Raw genomic sequence first — 15957 nt, 5'->3', positions numbered from 1 at the left:
GAATGCGAGTCCAGTGTGCTAACCATTGCGCTACCTCGCTCGGTCATTGTTATATTAGCAAAAGATGGTGCATGGGACCTCTGCGCCAAGTTATCAATATTTCCCTACACATGAGCAAAAATTGTTGGTTGTAGGCTGGAAGTGATAGTTGGCCTCTTCTAGTGAGGACCGAACTCACTACCGTAAGTATCTGAAAGTTTTTTTTTATTTTGACATACTGTCAAGAGTCTTTAGATGATCACTGGAGGCTCTTTTACCGCTTCCATTCTAGCAGAAATCTAGACCTAGTTCAGATGAGTTTATGCACAACGTGCAACGTGGAACAAAATAGCTTTGTACGCGGTTACTGGCACTAATTTCAAAACCACTGATTAGCCAATGTCAGACTGCATGGACAGGTGTTTACAAGTATCAGATTTCAGACAGACATCTGGTGCAGAAAATTCGTCATTCCGGAATCTGTAGCTAGGTTTGCTATTACCGCATAGACAGACGTATTATAGAGGCTGTTCCAAAGGCACCGGAATAATTTGTAGTATGTAGCAGGAAAGGATAGTAGCGTCATTATAGTTTGGATATAACTTTCTCGTCGTAAAATTTTAAGCTACAAACCCTAATGTTTTGGAGATGACAAGGTTTCTTATGAGAAAGAGGTAACCAAAAACTGTAATGATGTCCAGCTAGATCTACAAAATATGAACCTGCTGCAAAGAGTGTCAACTAATACTTAACGTTAAGTTCTGGACTTCACGAAATATAAAATACGATTAGACCTTTGCCAAAACGATTGAGTCTCAACAATTAGTTGGAATGCAAAGTAGAGCGATCGCATGGACGCAGCTGTAGGTGAAACAAGCAGTTGTCTTTGTGAGACTCTTCTAGCGTCTGTATAGAATTATTCATAAGTACCTCTGGGTTTTCAGAAAACTATAGATATAAAGAAAAATGACGTATATCGGTGGGTATGGAATCTCACCAAGTTCCGATTCGTATCACACGCTACGGCATAGTTGCACTTGGGAGAAGGGGTGTCAGAATGTGTAAACAAATTACAGGAGTCGGAAAAAAATGGGAACACTGTGAGAAACGCGTGCTTGAACATAAATGCAGACCTGTAGGTTTCACTGTTGTATTTGATAGCGAACGGCCCCTGTAGAATGTCCTGCACACGTTGCAAGTGTCAGTCGCTTCAGAAAACAAATGTTCTGTGTAGTGAGTGCTTCAGTAATCAGACTAGCCGAAGCTTTCGGTGTTTCAAGAGGCACCGTATTGTAGATTTATACCGCATACAGGGAATGCGGAAAAATATCACTTGCTAAGTCACAACGCGGACGAAAATGTATGTTTAGTGATCGTGAGAGGCGGTCACTGAAGAGTATTGTGATACAAAATGAAAGGTCATTGTGATACAAAATAAGAAGACAACAGTTGCATAAGTCACTGCAGAAATGAATGTCGCTACCGCGAGAAGTCTGTGAGCACCAAAACAACACGAAGGGAGCTCCACAGGGAATTGCAAGGCGAGATGGAATTCCAAAACCACTTATGAGTGAGGGAGACGACAGGAAAACTTGGTGCCGAAGCCATAAAAGCTGGACTATGGAGCAATGGAAGAAAGTCATTTGGTAGGTTGAGCCTTGTTTCACAACTTCTGGCCGAGGTTACATCTCATGAGTGAAACATGGCTGGGGATCGGTGATAATTTGGGTCCCCGCGATCACTCGGCAAGACCATATTACTGTCAACAATTATGCGACCATTTTGGCAGATCGGGTCCAACACGTGGTACAACGTTTTCCAGTGCAGATGTGTTACAAGACGACAGGGGCCCTCACTGCACAGCTCGCATCATCCAGGACTGGTTTTGTGAGCACGAGAATGAACTTTCACACCTCCATAGCTCTCCACAGTCACCAGATCTCTGTGTTACTGAGCCTTTGTGGTCTACTGTGGAGAGAAAGGGCGTGACCGCTATCCATCTACATCATCGTTCCACTATTCTGCAGAAAGAATAAGGGGGAAAATAAGCTGAAGATATGAACTGAAGTTTGTGTTGGGGCGGTCACTCGACGTGGGTCGTTCGTGCACCACTATTGATCGTAGTGCTGCGGTGGTGTAATGGTTAGCATTTCTATATATCAAGATAGTAACTGTTCTCGAAAGAACAGATACCATTGATGACCGTTCAGCTTCTCTAGAACAAATGATAATTAATTGAAACCCTCAGCTGCCGACAGGTGTTGTTTATACACCTCGATGGGGACAGCTGGAAATGTGGGCCCCGACAGGGACTCGAACCCGGGATCTCCTGCTTACATGGCAGACGCTCTATCCATCTGCGCCACCGAGGACACAGATGAACAGCGCGACTGCAGGGACTTATCCCTTGCACACTTCCCGTGAGACCCACATTCCCAACTGCACACAATATACGCACGTAATGTTCCTAATAAAGCACGAGATCCCGGTTTCGAGTCCCGGTCGGGGCACACATTTCCAGCTGTCCCCAGCTAGGTATATCAACAACACCTGTCGGCAGCTGAGGGTTTCAATTAATTATCATTTGTTAGCATTTCTGCCTAGACCCGGGTTCGAGTCCTGGCTGTGGCACAAATTTTAATTCCTGTCTTCTGCTTCCATCATTATCGCAGGTACAATATTCTTTGGAAAATCTACAGGACCCATATTTCCCAATTTCGAGACGATTGGAAGCTGTTCTAAATGCCATTGGATTTTCCCGCCCCAATTAGACATGGTAATTTGTTGTGTTTCTGATGTTTCCACATTTTTGTAAATCCCTGTAACTGAAATCTGAAGGATATATTCCAAATTAATGCCGCTGTCACGTGTTCCCGGGCGGTTCCTGTCAGTGACGTCAATGGGCTACACGCACTTGCTGCCGTTTGTGACGTCACCAACAGTGCCAATGCTGACTACCTGAAATGTGAATCAAAAACTTAGACACGTGTCAGTGGCATCTTTCCATTTTCTGTCATGTTTACCCAGTCGTCTTCTGAAATGAATAACCCAATGAAGAACCCAGGAGAGTGAGTTTCTTATAGGTAAGGCATATCAGAGCGTGCGCGAAGAATGGAGATAGGAACGGCCGCAGAACTGTTTTTCTAGCATGAGAGCCTAACAGAAATGGAGACAGATCGCAGAAGAACAATGCAGAAAATCAATAGTGAACATCATCTTCCGAAAAGTTGTCAGTATTTGATAGACACGTTTGCACCAAATGTTCCTTCCCATCTTCATTCTACACTGAGGTGATAAGATATGGGGTAGCGATATCCACATATACAGTTGGCGGTAGAATCGCATACACAAGGTATAAAAGGGCAGTGCATTGGGGGAGGTGTCATTTGTACTCAGGTGATTCATTCGAAAATGTATCCGACTTGATTTTTGCCGCACGACTGGAGCTAGATGCATGGGACATTCCATTTCGGAATTCGTAAGGGAATTCAATATCCCGAAATCCGCAGCTACAAGAGTGTGCCGAGAATACCAAGTTTCGGGTATTACCTCTCACTGCGGACAACGTAGTGGCCGACGGCAATCCCTTAACGACCGAGAGCATCGGCATTTGCGTGGAGTTGTCAGTGCTAACAGACAAGCAACACTGTATGAAATAATAGCAGAAATGAATGTGTGGCGTGCGACGAACGTATACGATAGGACAGTGCGACGAAATGTGGTTTTAATTGGCTACGGCAGCAGACGACCGACGCGGGTGCCTTTGCTAACAGCACGACATCGCCTGTAGCGACTTCTTCTGGCCTCGTGACCGTATCGGTCGGATCCTGGACGACCGGAAAACCGTCGACTAGTCAGATGAGTCCCGATTTCAGTTGGTAAGAGCCGATGGTAGGGTTGGAGTGTGGCATAAACCCCAAGAAGCCATGGGCGCCAAGTTGTCAGCGAGGCACTGTGCAAGCTGGTGATGGCTCCATAATGGCGTGGAATGGACTACGTTCTCCGATCCAACTGAATCTATCATTGACTGAAAATGTACGAGGGCAGTTCAATAAGTAATGCAACACATTTTTTTTTCTCGGCCAATTTTGGTTGAAAAAACCGGAAATTTGTTGTGGAATATTTTCAAACATTCCCGCTTCGTCTCGTATAGTTTCATTGACTTCCGACAGGTGGCAGCGCTGTACGGAGCTGTTAAAATGGCGTCTGTAACGGATGTGCGTTGCAAACAACGGGCAGTGATCGAGTTTCTTTTGGCGGAAAACCAGGGAATCTCAGATATTCATAGGCGCTTGCAGAATGTCTACGGTGATCTGGCAGTGGACAAAAGCACGGTGAGTCGTTGGGCAAAGCGTGTGTCATCATCGCCGCAAGGTCAAGCAAGACTGTCTGATCTCCCGCGTGCGGGCCGGCCGTGCACAGCTGTGACTCCTGCAATGGCGGAGCGTGCGAACACACTCGTTCGAGATGATCGACAGATCACCATCAAACAACTCAGTGCTCAACTTGACGTCTCTGTTGGTAGTACTGTCACAATTGTTCACCAATTGGGATGTTCAAAGGTTTGTTCCCGCTGGGTCCCTCGTTGTCTAACCGAACACCATAAAGAGCAAAGGAGAACCATCTGTGCGGAATTAGTTGCTCGTCATGTGGCTGAGGGTGACAATTTCTTGTCAAAGATTGTTACAGGCGATGAAACATGGGTTCATCACTTCGAACCTGAAACAAAACGGCAATCAATGGAGTGGCGCCACACCCACTCCCCTACCAAGAAAAAATTTAAGGCCATACCCTCAGCCGGTAAAGTCATGGTTACAGTCTTCTGGGACGCTGAAGGGGTTATTCTGTTCGATGTCCTTCCCCATGGTCAAACGATCAACTCTGAAGTGTATTGTGCTACTCTTCAGAAATTGAAGAAACGACTTCAGCGTGTTCGTAGGCACAAAAATCTGAACGAACTTCTCCTTCTTCATGACAACGCAAGACCTCACACAAGTCTTCGCACCCGAGAGGAGCTCACAAAACTTCAGTGGACTTTTCTTCCTCATGCACCCTACAGCCCCGATCTCGCACCGTCGGATTTCCATATGTTTGGCGCAATGAAGGACGTAATCCGTGGGAGGCACTACGCGGATGATGAAGAAGTTATTGATGCAGTACGACGTTGGCTCCGACATCGACCAGTGGAATGGTACCGTGCAGGCATACAGGCCCTCATTTCAAGGTAGCGTAAGGCCGTAGCATTGAATGGAGATTACGTTGAAAAATAGTGTTGTGTAGCTAAAAGATTGGGGAATAACCTGGTGTATTTCAGTGCTGAATAAAACAACCCCTGTTTCAGAAAAAAAATGTGTTGCATTACTTATTGAACTGCCCTCGTATATGTTCAGCAGCCAGTCATTCACGGATGTCATGTTCTCAAACAACGATGGAATTTTTTTGGATGACAAAGCGCCATGTCACTGGTATGAAGAACCTGGACTATTAGAGTGAATGATTTGGTCACCCAGATCCCACCGAACATTTATGGGACATAACTGAGAAGTCAGTTCGTGCATAAAAACCTACACCGGTAATACTTTCGCAGGTACGGACAGCTATAGAGGTAGCATGGCTCAATATTTTTGTAGGCGACTTCCAAAGGTTTTTGAGTCCATGTCACGTCGAGTTGGTGCGCTAAACTGGGAAAAACGAGATCCGACACGATATTAGGACTTTCGTCACCTCAGTGTATGAGAGACGTCTCCGTTACTGCAGCTGTGTTATGTGCTTCAATTTTCTTAGATACTGTCTGCAAATCGTGGTCTAGCCGTTAACATAAGTGAAAATACAGTCTAGATCGCGATGGTTATTTTATTAACTTGACCAGTTTCGCCCCATTCTTTGGCCATCTTCAGATAGCACTATGAAAGATAGAGAACTCCTAATTACTTAAAGAAGCCAGTGACTTAAAGTGAAGTAATTTATGCATATTAAAATCGAAGGGCCGCTATCCATCAGCTGAAGTTGACGTTGCGGAGAACAGTCAGTTGACCTCAGTCGCTGAAACTGCCACTGTTGGCATTGCGTTATACAGGGTGATGTTTTCTACCGTGTACAAATCATAGGGATTGATCGATGAGAGGATACGGAACAAAAAAGGTCTAATAAACTTCATGTCCGAAAATGCATTGTTTCCATGCTAGAGGCCATTTATTCAGCCATACTGTATTAGAGATACTGCGGTCTAATACGGGCTGTACCATGCAGCCGCAGTTACGGTATGCACGGTTTCCTCCTGGAGGTTGCACTGTTCGTCAAGCGTCATACCATAGCGCCCTCTCCTGCCATAGTAATTCGCAATATTGTGTCCGACTCACTTCTCTAGGTTACTCAGCTTGTAGTGGATGTGATACAGCGTTCTACACAATAGTTACGTTTTCGAATCGAGAGCTTGTCGACATGGTAACGGGCGGCCGGCAGCAAGGTTATATCAGAAGACATGCCCCGTCGACAATAACCACAGCATTCAATCTTTGCAATAGTGTTTCTCCGTTTGTCTGAGACAGGGTCGTTTCAGGAAGAAGGAAATCATGGAAGACGTACACGAAATGTTCGCACACCAGTCTTTGAGAGGAAAATGTGATTAATACTGTGGAAGGCGACTGCCGTGGCAGTACCAGGCAGTGGGCCCGCCGGTGCAGTGTAATCCAGACTGCCGTGTGGAATATTCTCCATGACAATTGTTGCTACCCTTATGAAACGTCCCCTTTGAACAATTATACAAGACTGTGCTTAACCTGACACACAATATTTTTAGCGCAACGCAATCTGACTTTCAAAAATCCCTACAAAAAAATGGCCCTGACTAACATTAACCTATGCGTTTCACAAATCGCTTACCTCACAAAAATCTTGGTTACTCCAACTACTGCAATACAGCAAGCGCCAGTACTGCCAGCTAAATAAAAGATTCAAACTATGGAAGGCACTAACTACTGATAGGGATAGTTAGCAAATGAAAGATATTAATAGAGAACAAACAATATATTTACCTTAATATCATCAAAAGTCTTAATATATATATGAGTTCATAACATCCATTCTTACAAATATCAAAACTCCGCCATTTCTCTCTCCACATCCACCACTGCTGGCGGCTCACCTCCAACTGCGCAACGCTACGCGCTGTTACACCTGCACATTTGAATGAGGGAGTATCCTCGACTGTGAGTGAAGTTCTAGCGCACGAGGCGCTTCTCCTTCTGGCATGACGTTTTGGGTAGGGAATTACATGAGTTATCGTTCTGCTTGACTTTGTGCTTGCAATTTTTTTTTAAATGAAAAAGATGAAAGAATAGAGAGAGGGACAGTGAGAGGAATGGAAGACGAATGGCCTAAGTGACTGGCCGGTGGTTATAGTGAGCCTCCGCTACGCCTGGTGGTTGCCTAGCGTGTGATCATTTCTGGGCTTGGAGCTGTGATTTTATTTTTTTCCTGACAAATATGTCACCAGGAAGTTTCTTCTGTCTCCTACCCGACCGGGCCTCCTCCCACACCCACGATTCTATGACGTCGACCAGGTTGTCCCATTGGGACGGCGTGAATATTGGGTAAGAGTTGATGATGGCTAACTCTTCGTCCGTGGCTGCTTCCGCTAGTATGGTACGCCATCTATATGACTGTAGGTCGAGCGGTTGATGGGGGAGGGGTGGCTTAGGCTGGCCGGGTGGGGAGCTACGCGCTGTTCACATCCAGCTGCCGCTGCCAAACACTACAATGGCAGACAACAATGCAAACTAGCCACAGACTGCACACAGCACAGCCAGTGATTTTCATACAGAGAGCGCTACGTAACGTTGCCAATAAGAAAATATATACAGCCTACTTACACCCTTATCTCTTATAGCGTGGGCAGGGATTATTGGCAACAGACTTTCCACATCGGGAGTAGTTATGTCACTGGTTTTTTCAGCAGTCAACCACGATTCCGGGATTTGTGTCTTCCATCCTATTCACAGAAAAGCCCACCTTCTCGCGGAGTGGTATCTTCAGCTTTCATATCAACCATCTATGGGATAGTATGCAGGACTCCCATGGTATGGTGACAGCGATAATTGGCGACCGCATTTTGGGACCAGTCCTCCTTCCACGTCGCCTAACGGGTCAGAAATATCGGCGTTTCTTGCGGGCGGCTTTGCCTCCCCTGCTGGAAGAAGTGCCATTAACGTCCGGACGCATCCCAATCGTGTCTTCCTTGATGGACGGATCGGACGGGGATGGGCGGTCCAGTTGCATGGGCTGCTCGTTCACCGGATCTCAACCCGTGCGATTTCTTGTTAGGGCACCATCTCAAAAGTATCTTGTACGGAGAGATCAATCCATATCTGCCTTTGAGACTATTCGGATGAAACCTGGACGATGTGAACGTGTGAGACAGAACGTGCTACGGCGGGGCGTACACGCATGAGTTCAGGCACAAGGAACCATTTTCAACAAATACTGTTATCTATTACCGCGTGGTACAGCGCGTACTAGGCCACAGTCTCTGTAACAATGAATGATTCAATAAATGGACTCTAGCATGGAAATCATTTCCGGACATAAGTTTTAGATCTTTTTTGTTCCCTATCCTTTCATCGAGCAATCCCTATAGTTTGTACACCGTGGTAAAAATTACTCTGTGTAAATCTGTTGCGGGCGTGTTTGTACTGTATGACGTCAACGTCAGCCGTCCATCTGGTGGAAATAATCCATTTAACTAAATGAAAATATTCATAGGATCGGCTATTTAATCAGTAGGGTATGTGTACAGAATAAACAAATCGCCAGATTTTATAGGCTGACGTAATTTCTCGACAAATACGGGCTATAGATTTCAAAGTATATATGTTTTTTTTAACAAAATGTACTGTATTAAATAGTAAGACCAACATTCCAGTTTTATTACATGATCAGACGCAATTTTTAAATCATATTTCACCACAAATAACAGTTTATTGGCTTCCAAGTACTATTGTTCTCTTGTAAAACAGGTCTGTATTACGAGTATGGCAACTCATAGTAAAGATTGTACTGGGGCCATTTCAAGACACCAATCTGCTTATCATTGACAGTTGCGATCGACCTCAGTCGTTATGGATACACATCTTTGATACTTGTTGACCATCTTACTACGGCGTTCCATGGCAATGGCGTCCGTAGATAGCAAGTTCAGGCCAGAAGAGTGCTCCAATGTTCTACTAAATTTCGTGTTATTCAGAACACAGTGTAATTAGTGCATAATTAGCATGGATGATAATTGTTTTATATAAATCCATTTGTTGATTCTATACGCACCATTGCGATCTACACAGTTTTTTCACTTACTTTATACAGCTTACAAGATCGCTGTTTTCCAAAAATGTTACTAATCGTTAACGTTGCTGCATCTGGATTTAGAAAATAATGTAAACCAGTTCTAAAACTGCTATCTACATATCAATCAACTCCCCACATACTGATCCTGAAAAGTTCACGAGGATAAAATAATGGTAATAATAGACATAAAAATTAATAGACATAGACAGTGATGATATGAAGGATCATCTACCAGTGCTCCACCCATAAATAGAATACAGCGAAATATTGACATATGGTGTAATAAAAAGCATTCTTTTTCGGTTGATTACGATAATTTTGATGTATGTCGACAGGCTTACTGTGTATGTGATTTATTTTTGAATAATGTGTGTGTGTGTGTGTGTGTGTGTGTGTGTGTGTATGTATGTGTGTGGCGTATTGCAAACGCGTGTGGCGTAATACGGTAATATTTTTACACAGGGTAAAGTTCGGAGTGTACGAGGTGGATTTCAGCAGTCCAAACAGAACGAGAACCCCCAAGGACTCGGCTGCCTTTATAGCAGAAGTCTACGGAACCAGACAGCTTCCAGAGCAGTACTTTTGGTAGATAGTTTCCATGTGCTAGCATAAGCCTCAAATGAGTTGTAAGCGAAATTTGACTATTGAAAGACTGAGGTATTTTTTTAAAATAAAAGCTGCAAAAATGAACCAGTTTACAAGATATACAAAGATTTTATTTCTCCCCCTTCATTATAACTCTTCGATCATTGTCCCGTAGATGTGTATACTGACATAACTGATACTCGAGAATGTACTGTCCACAAAACAAAACAGTTCGCTTTTCTTGATACGCTCAGGTACCTTCGGTTGCGTACAGTCCTCACCAGTTGTAACACAACACACATTGGCTACAGCGGCAGCACCACATGTAACACAGTTTTACCACTGTATATGTTCCCTTCTCATTTTAACGATTTCACTTACACATCTTTTTAATTTCCTGTGATTGCTTAGAATTACCGTATATCGTTTTACACAGCATGTACATTTTAACCCTTTTATCTGTCTGAAAGGCTGTGTAGAGCGTCGAATGATTAGGGCGATTAAGTTTGTTAAAAAAATGGCGCTGAGCACTATGGGACTTAACTGCTGAGGTCATCAGTCCCCTAGAACTTAGAACTACTTAAACCTAACTAACCTAAGGACAACACACACATCCATGCCCGAGGCAGGATTCGAACCTGCGACCGTAGCGGTCGCGTGGTTCCAGACTGAAGCGCCTAGAACCCTTTCGGCCACTCCGGCCTGCTAAGTTTGTTAAAGATAGAAGTTTTACAATAATGAAGTTAGTTGACATGTGAAGGAATATTGGGAACCAGAAGACGTATGTGTGTTACATTCTGTTGTGCCGCACAGCAGTAGGGTGAGTGGGTCGCGGAACGACGAGTTCAGCAACACGAAGGGAACACTGTGTTACCAACCAACAAAACACGTGACAAGAAGCAGTTCGTCACACGCCAGGGTGTCAACATCGAGGGTGGTAATCGGATCAGTGACGCCAGCCGATGAACACCAGAATGTTCCAGCGATCTACTGGAGAGGAAGAACTGTTTAACATGAGTGCCAGAAAGCCATATTTAAGGTTCGGCAGCCAGCTGGCCGTCATCGACCGTCATGAGGCGTTGGAGTCACGCAGAGCTTGGGTCACTCAGTGCTGCTACCAGTTCAGAGTACTCACAATCATCGTAACAGTCACTGTCGTAATGTGGGTCAGCGCCTAGGAGGCGCCAGAATGATGCTGCCACTGTAGTCATCAATGTCACTATCTACATCTACATCTACATCCATACTCCGCAAGCCACCTGACGGTGTGTGGCGGAGGGTACCGTGAGTACCTCTATCGGTTCTCCCTTCTATTCCAGTCTCGTATTGTTCGTGGAAAGAAAGATTGTCGGTATGCCTCTGTGTAGGCTCTAATCTCTGATTTTATCCTCATGGTCTCTTCGCGATATATACGTAGGAGGGAGCAATATACTGCTTGACTCCTCGGTGAAGGTATGTTCTCGAAACTTCAACAAAAGCCCGTACCGAACTACTGAGCGTCTCTCCTGCAGAGTCTTCCACTGGAGTTTATCTATCATCTCCGTAATGCTTTCGCGATTACTAAATGATCCTCTAACGAAGCGCGCTGCTCTCCGTTGGATCTTCTCTATCTCTTCTATCAAACCTATCTGGTACGGATCCCACACTGCTGAGCAGTATTCAAGCAGTGGGCAAACAAGCGTACTGTAACCTACTTCCTTTGTTTTCGTATTGCATTTCCTTAGGATTCTTCCAATGAATCTCAGTCTGGCATCTGTTTTACCGACAATCAACTTTATATGATCATTCCATTTTAAATCACTCCTAATGCGTACTCCCAGATAATTTATGGAATTAACTGCTTCCAGTTGCTGACCTGCTATTTTGTAGCTAAATGATAAGGGATCTTTCTTTCTATGTATACGCATTTGTCTACATTGAGATTCAATTGCCATTCCCTGCACCATGCGTCAATTCGCTGCAGATTCTCCTGCATTTCAGTACAATTTTCCATTGGTATTACCTCTCGATATACCACAGCATCGTCCGCAAAAAGCCTCAGTGAACTTTCGATGTCATCCACAAGGTCATTTATGTATATTGTGAATAGCAATGGTCTTACGACACTCCCCTGCGGCACACCTGAAATCACTCTTACTTCGGAAGACTTCTCTCCATTGAGAATGACATGCTGCGTTCTGTTATCTAGGAGCTCTTCAATCCAATCACACAATTGGTCTGATAGTCCATATGCTCTTACTTTGTTCATTAAACGACTGTGGGGAACTGTATCGAACGCCTTGTGGAAATCAAGAAACACAGCATCTACCTGGAACCCGTGTCTATGGCCCTCTGAGTCTCGTGGACGAATAGCGCGAGCTGGGTTTCACACGATCGTCTTTTTCGAAACTCTTGCTGATTCCTACAGAATAGATGCTGCCACCACCTGTAATGGGAGTCATCACCTGGGGTGCATTGTGGTAACGCATTGTCGCCATCGTCCTGGGACGCTGCCTCCACAAACCTGTGGCCTGGGTCAGAGTGGGGAGCCCTGGCCTAACGATCCAACGACGCCACACAGCCACCACCGGGATGGTCAGTGAGGCAGGGCACAGACCTGTCTGTCCCACTGCCACTGCTACCACCGCATCCCCCCCCCCCCACCACCACCAGCATCAGTGATCACAACAGAGTCCTGTGGCATGTGGTTCCAGCTGCCACGGTATGGCAGCAGGGCCATAGCGCTGCTGCTGAGGCAGCAGGTTCCAGTTATTCCAGCGCAGCTACAGTCGCAGCAGTGGGTGTATGTGTGAGCGTCCACAAGCCACATTCGTCACCCCTGAGAGCATTACGAGAGGGAGCAAAACTCGCCTAGAGGGCAAACAACCAATGTATTGCAGTTGATCAATAATCATATTCTGTCTTCAGTAGCCATCCGTGGACTCACCCCCACCATCCTCGTCACACCCAACAGAGAACGAACATCGAATCCAGCGACAGGCAGTAGAGACCCATGCCTGTTTACAGTAGAGATGGGTCCTCCTCAATTAAACAAAAAAGAGTGGGACTGTACAGTTACATGACAGTTGCAGTGTCTGAGGCACTGGATTTCAATGCAGGTTATTAGGGTTCATGTCTCCTCAACACTATATTTTTTTACATGTATTGTTTGTTGTAGTAGAGGCGCAGTGTATGTTCTGGGAGAAGTGCTGCTGAGATCAGCATCAGCATTTCTGGAATTGCTGACATCAGCATCAGCTCTCTTCCCAGAACTGCCAACGCCAGCCTCCAGAGCCCGAGCAATGGTATTATTCCCAGAATTACCTCCTCCCCCCTTCCCCCTGTAGAAGACAGCATTATGATATTTGTGAAAATGTGGGGCAGCCAATAGTGTGCAAGCTCGCCCCCCACCATCCAAGTAATTTTAATTTTTATAGTTCAGTTGCATGAGCGCTGTCATTTACGATTTACCATTTACCATCTATACTGCTGACAATACAAAGCGCCACCAACAGCAACAGCAGTAATCAGCTAGCAAGAAGAAGCCTACCAGTAAGTATCTGTCAGTTATTTTTGCTTTAAAGATATGTTTATTTTGCATGTGCACGTCACAGTATTCCAATGTTATACTGCTTCCATGCAGGTGTTCCATAATGAATTCATAACGTTTATATTCAGGTTTCTGTTGCTATTTTTACAGATGAGGAACGCATTAGATCCTCCCTCAATCACAGCAGCAACAGTCACTGTACACAAGAGGTCTTAAGTCTGTTGAGCTGGTGTCATCCAACTATGTTGCAGCGCAGTTGCAGACATTACTCAAGCTGCGGGCAACCTCCACAAGATTACTGCTTTTTTTCAATAGTTACAACGTGACTACAAGTGGATCTAAGTGGGTGAATGTGGGTCTGTCACTCGACTGTGACTTTGATGTGGTGACTGAGGTAGAGAATATTCAAATCCTTGCTATTACAGTTCACTATTTGTGGTTCAAATGGGCCTATCTGCACAGTATCATAGTGTTCATATAGAGAGAAATGACACCAGAATTCTAATCACCCATGCGCCTATTAACGCTGAGAGGTGGGACGTCACTCACTCACTTTAACAATGTTGTCAGTCAGATAAATATTCATATTTAGATCATCATCTCGGTGTTCCCCAGTACTACGTTTCGTATGTGTGGTTTATGACCGACTAGCGGCATCGGTAACTGTATGGAACTTCTCCTGGGAGTCAAGTACATTGTTTACAATGAACAACTGCCATTTTACGAGGTGCATTCAAGTTCTAAGGCCTTCGATTTTTTTTCTCCGGACTGGAAAGAGATAGAAACATGCGCATTGTTTTAAAATGAGGCCGCGTTCATTGTAAATACGTCCCAGAGATGGCAGCACCGTATGGCAGATGGAATTTTACCGCCACCGGCGAGAATGAGAACTGTTTTAAATACTTAAAATGGCGACGTTTTCCTTACTTGAACAGTGTGCAATCATTCGTATTCTGAATTTGCGTGGTGTGAAACCAATTGAAATTCATCGACAGTTGAAGGAGACATGTGGTGATGGAGTTATGGATGTGTCGAAAGCGCGTTTGTGGGTGCGACAGTTTAATGAAGGCAGAACATCGTGTGACAACAAACCGAAACAAACTCGGGCTCGCACAAGCCGGTCTGACGACATGATCGAGAAAGTGGAGAGAATTGTTTTGGGGGATCGCCGAATGACTGTTGAACAGATCGCCTCCAGAGTTGGCATTTCTGTGGATTCTGTGCACACAATCCTGCATGACGACCTGAAAATGCGAAAAGTGTCATCCAGGTGGGTGCCACGAATGCTGACGGACGACCACATGGCTGCCCGTGTGGCATGTTGCCAAGCAATGTTGATGTGCAGCGCCAGCATGAATGGGACTTTCTTTTCGTCGGTTGTGACAATGGATGAGACGTGGATGCCATTTTTCAATCCAGAAACAAAGCACCAGTCAGCTCAATGGAAGCACACAGATTCACAGCCACCAAAAAAATTTCGGATAACCGCCAGTGCTGATAAAATGATGGCGTCCATGTTCTGGGACAGCGAGGGTGTAATCCTTACCCATTGCGTTCCAAAGGGCACTACGGTAACAGGTGCATCCTACGAAAATGTTTTGAAGAACAAATTCCTTCCTGCACTGCAACAAAAACGTACGGGAAGGGCTGCGCGTGTGCTGTTTCACCGAGACAACGCACCCGCACATCGAGCTAACGTTACGCAACAGTTTCTTCGTGATAACAACTTTGAAGTGATTCCTCATGCTCCCTACTCACCTGACCTGGCTCCTAGTGACTTTTGGCTTTTTCCAACAATGAAAGACACTCTCCATGGCCGCACATTCACCAGCCGTGCTGCTATTGCCTCAGCGATTTTCCAGTGGTCAAAACAGACTCCTAAAGAAGCCTTCGCTGCTGCCATGGAATCATGGCGTCAGCGTTGTGAAAAGTGTGTACGTCTGCAGGGCGACTACGTCGAGAAGTAACGCCAGTTTCATCGATTTCGGGTGAGTAGTTAATTAGAAAAAAAATCGGAGGCCTTAGAACTTGAATGCACCTCGTAATGTAACCCTCGTGTCCACACATTGGCGATGCACCACACAAATCTATTCGCGATTGAATACTGCAGAATCAATACGGACTTCTCTCCAAGCGACTAACACAGCTAAAGTCACCGTATAGAACTTCTCCTGGGAGTCAAGCAGCTTGTCACCGATGCACCACTGCCAGTCTACTCTAACCCCTGAACGCTCACATCGATGAAGCAACACACAAATTGCGTCGCGATTCAATTTTACAGGTTCCAAGCCGATTTCTCTTCAACCTGCTAATGCGGCTATGGTAAAACGTATGGAACTTCTGGGAGTAAACTACCTTGTCTCTGATACATCGCTGCCTGTATACTGTAACCCTCGCACCCTTAAATTGACAATGCAACACACAAATTGCGTAGCGATTGAGTACCACAGGCTCCATGAGGACTTCTCTCCAAGCAAATAATACGACTACAGTCACCGTATGGAACTTCTCCTGGGAGTCTAATA

The 15957-nt window shown here is 45.1% G+C and overlaps 1 protein-coding gene across 1 annotated transcript in view; it reads left to right on the top strand.

Annotated features, from left to right (window-relative positions):
• LOC126095354 (myrosinase 1-like) overlaps positions 1-9950 on the top strand; it is an 85874-nt gene extending 75924 nt beyond the window's left edge. The window contains exon 11 of the mRNA XM_049910162.1: positions 9781-9950. Within this exon, the coding sequence (XP_049766119.1) occupies positions 9781-9907 (127 nt within the window). The 3' untranslated portion in view covers positions 9908-9950. The remainder of the gene's footprint in view (positions 1-9780) is intronic.
• Positions 9951-15957: the final 6007 nt, after the last annotated feature.

Source organism: Schistocerca cancellata, chromosome 8 (genome assembly GCF_023864275.1).
Source record: "Schistocerca cancellata isolate TAMUIC-IGC-003103 chromosome 8, iqSchCanc2.1, whole genome shotgun sequence".
NCBI lineage: Eukaryota > Metazoa > Arthropoda > Insecta > Orthoptera > Acrididae > Schistocerca > Schistocerca cancellata.
This window is presented reverse-complemented; position numbering and strand designations above follow the sequence as displayed.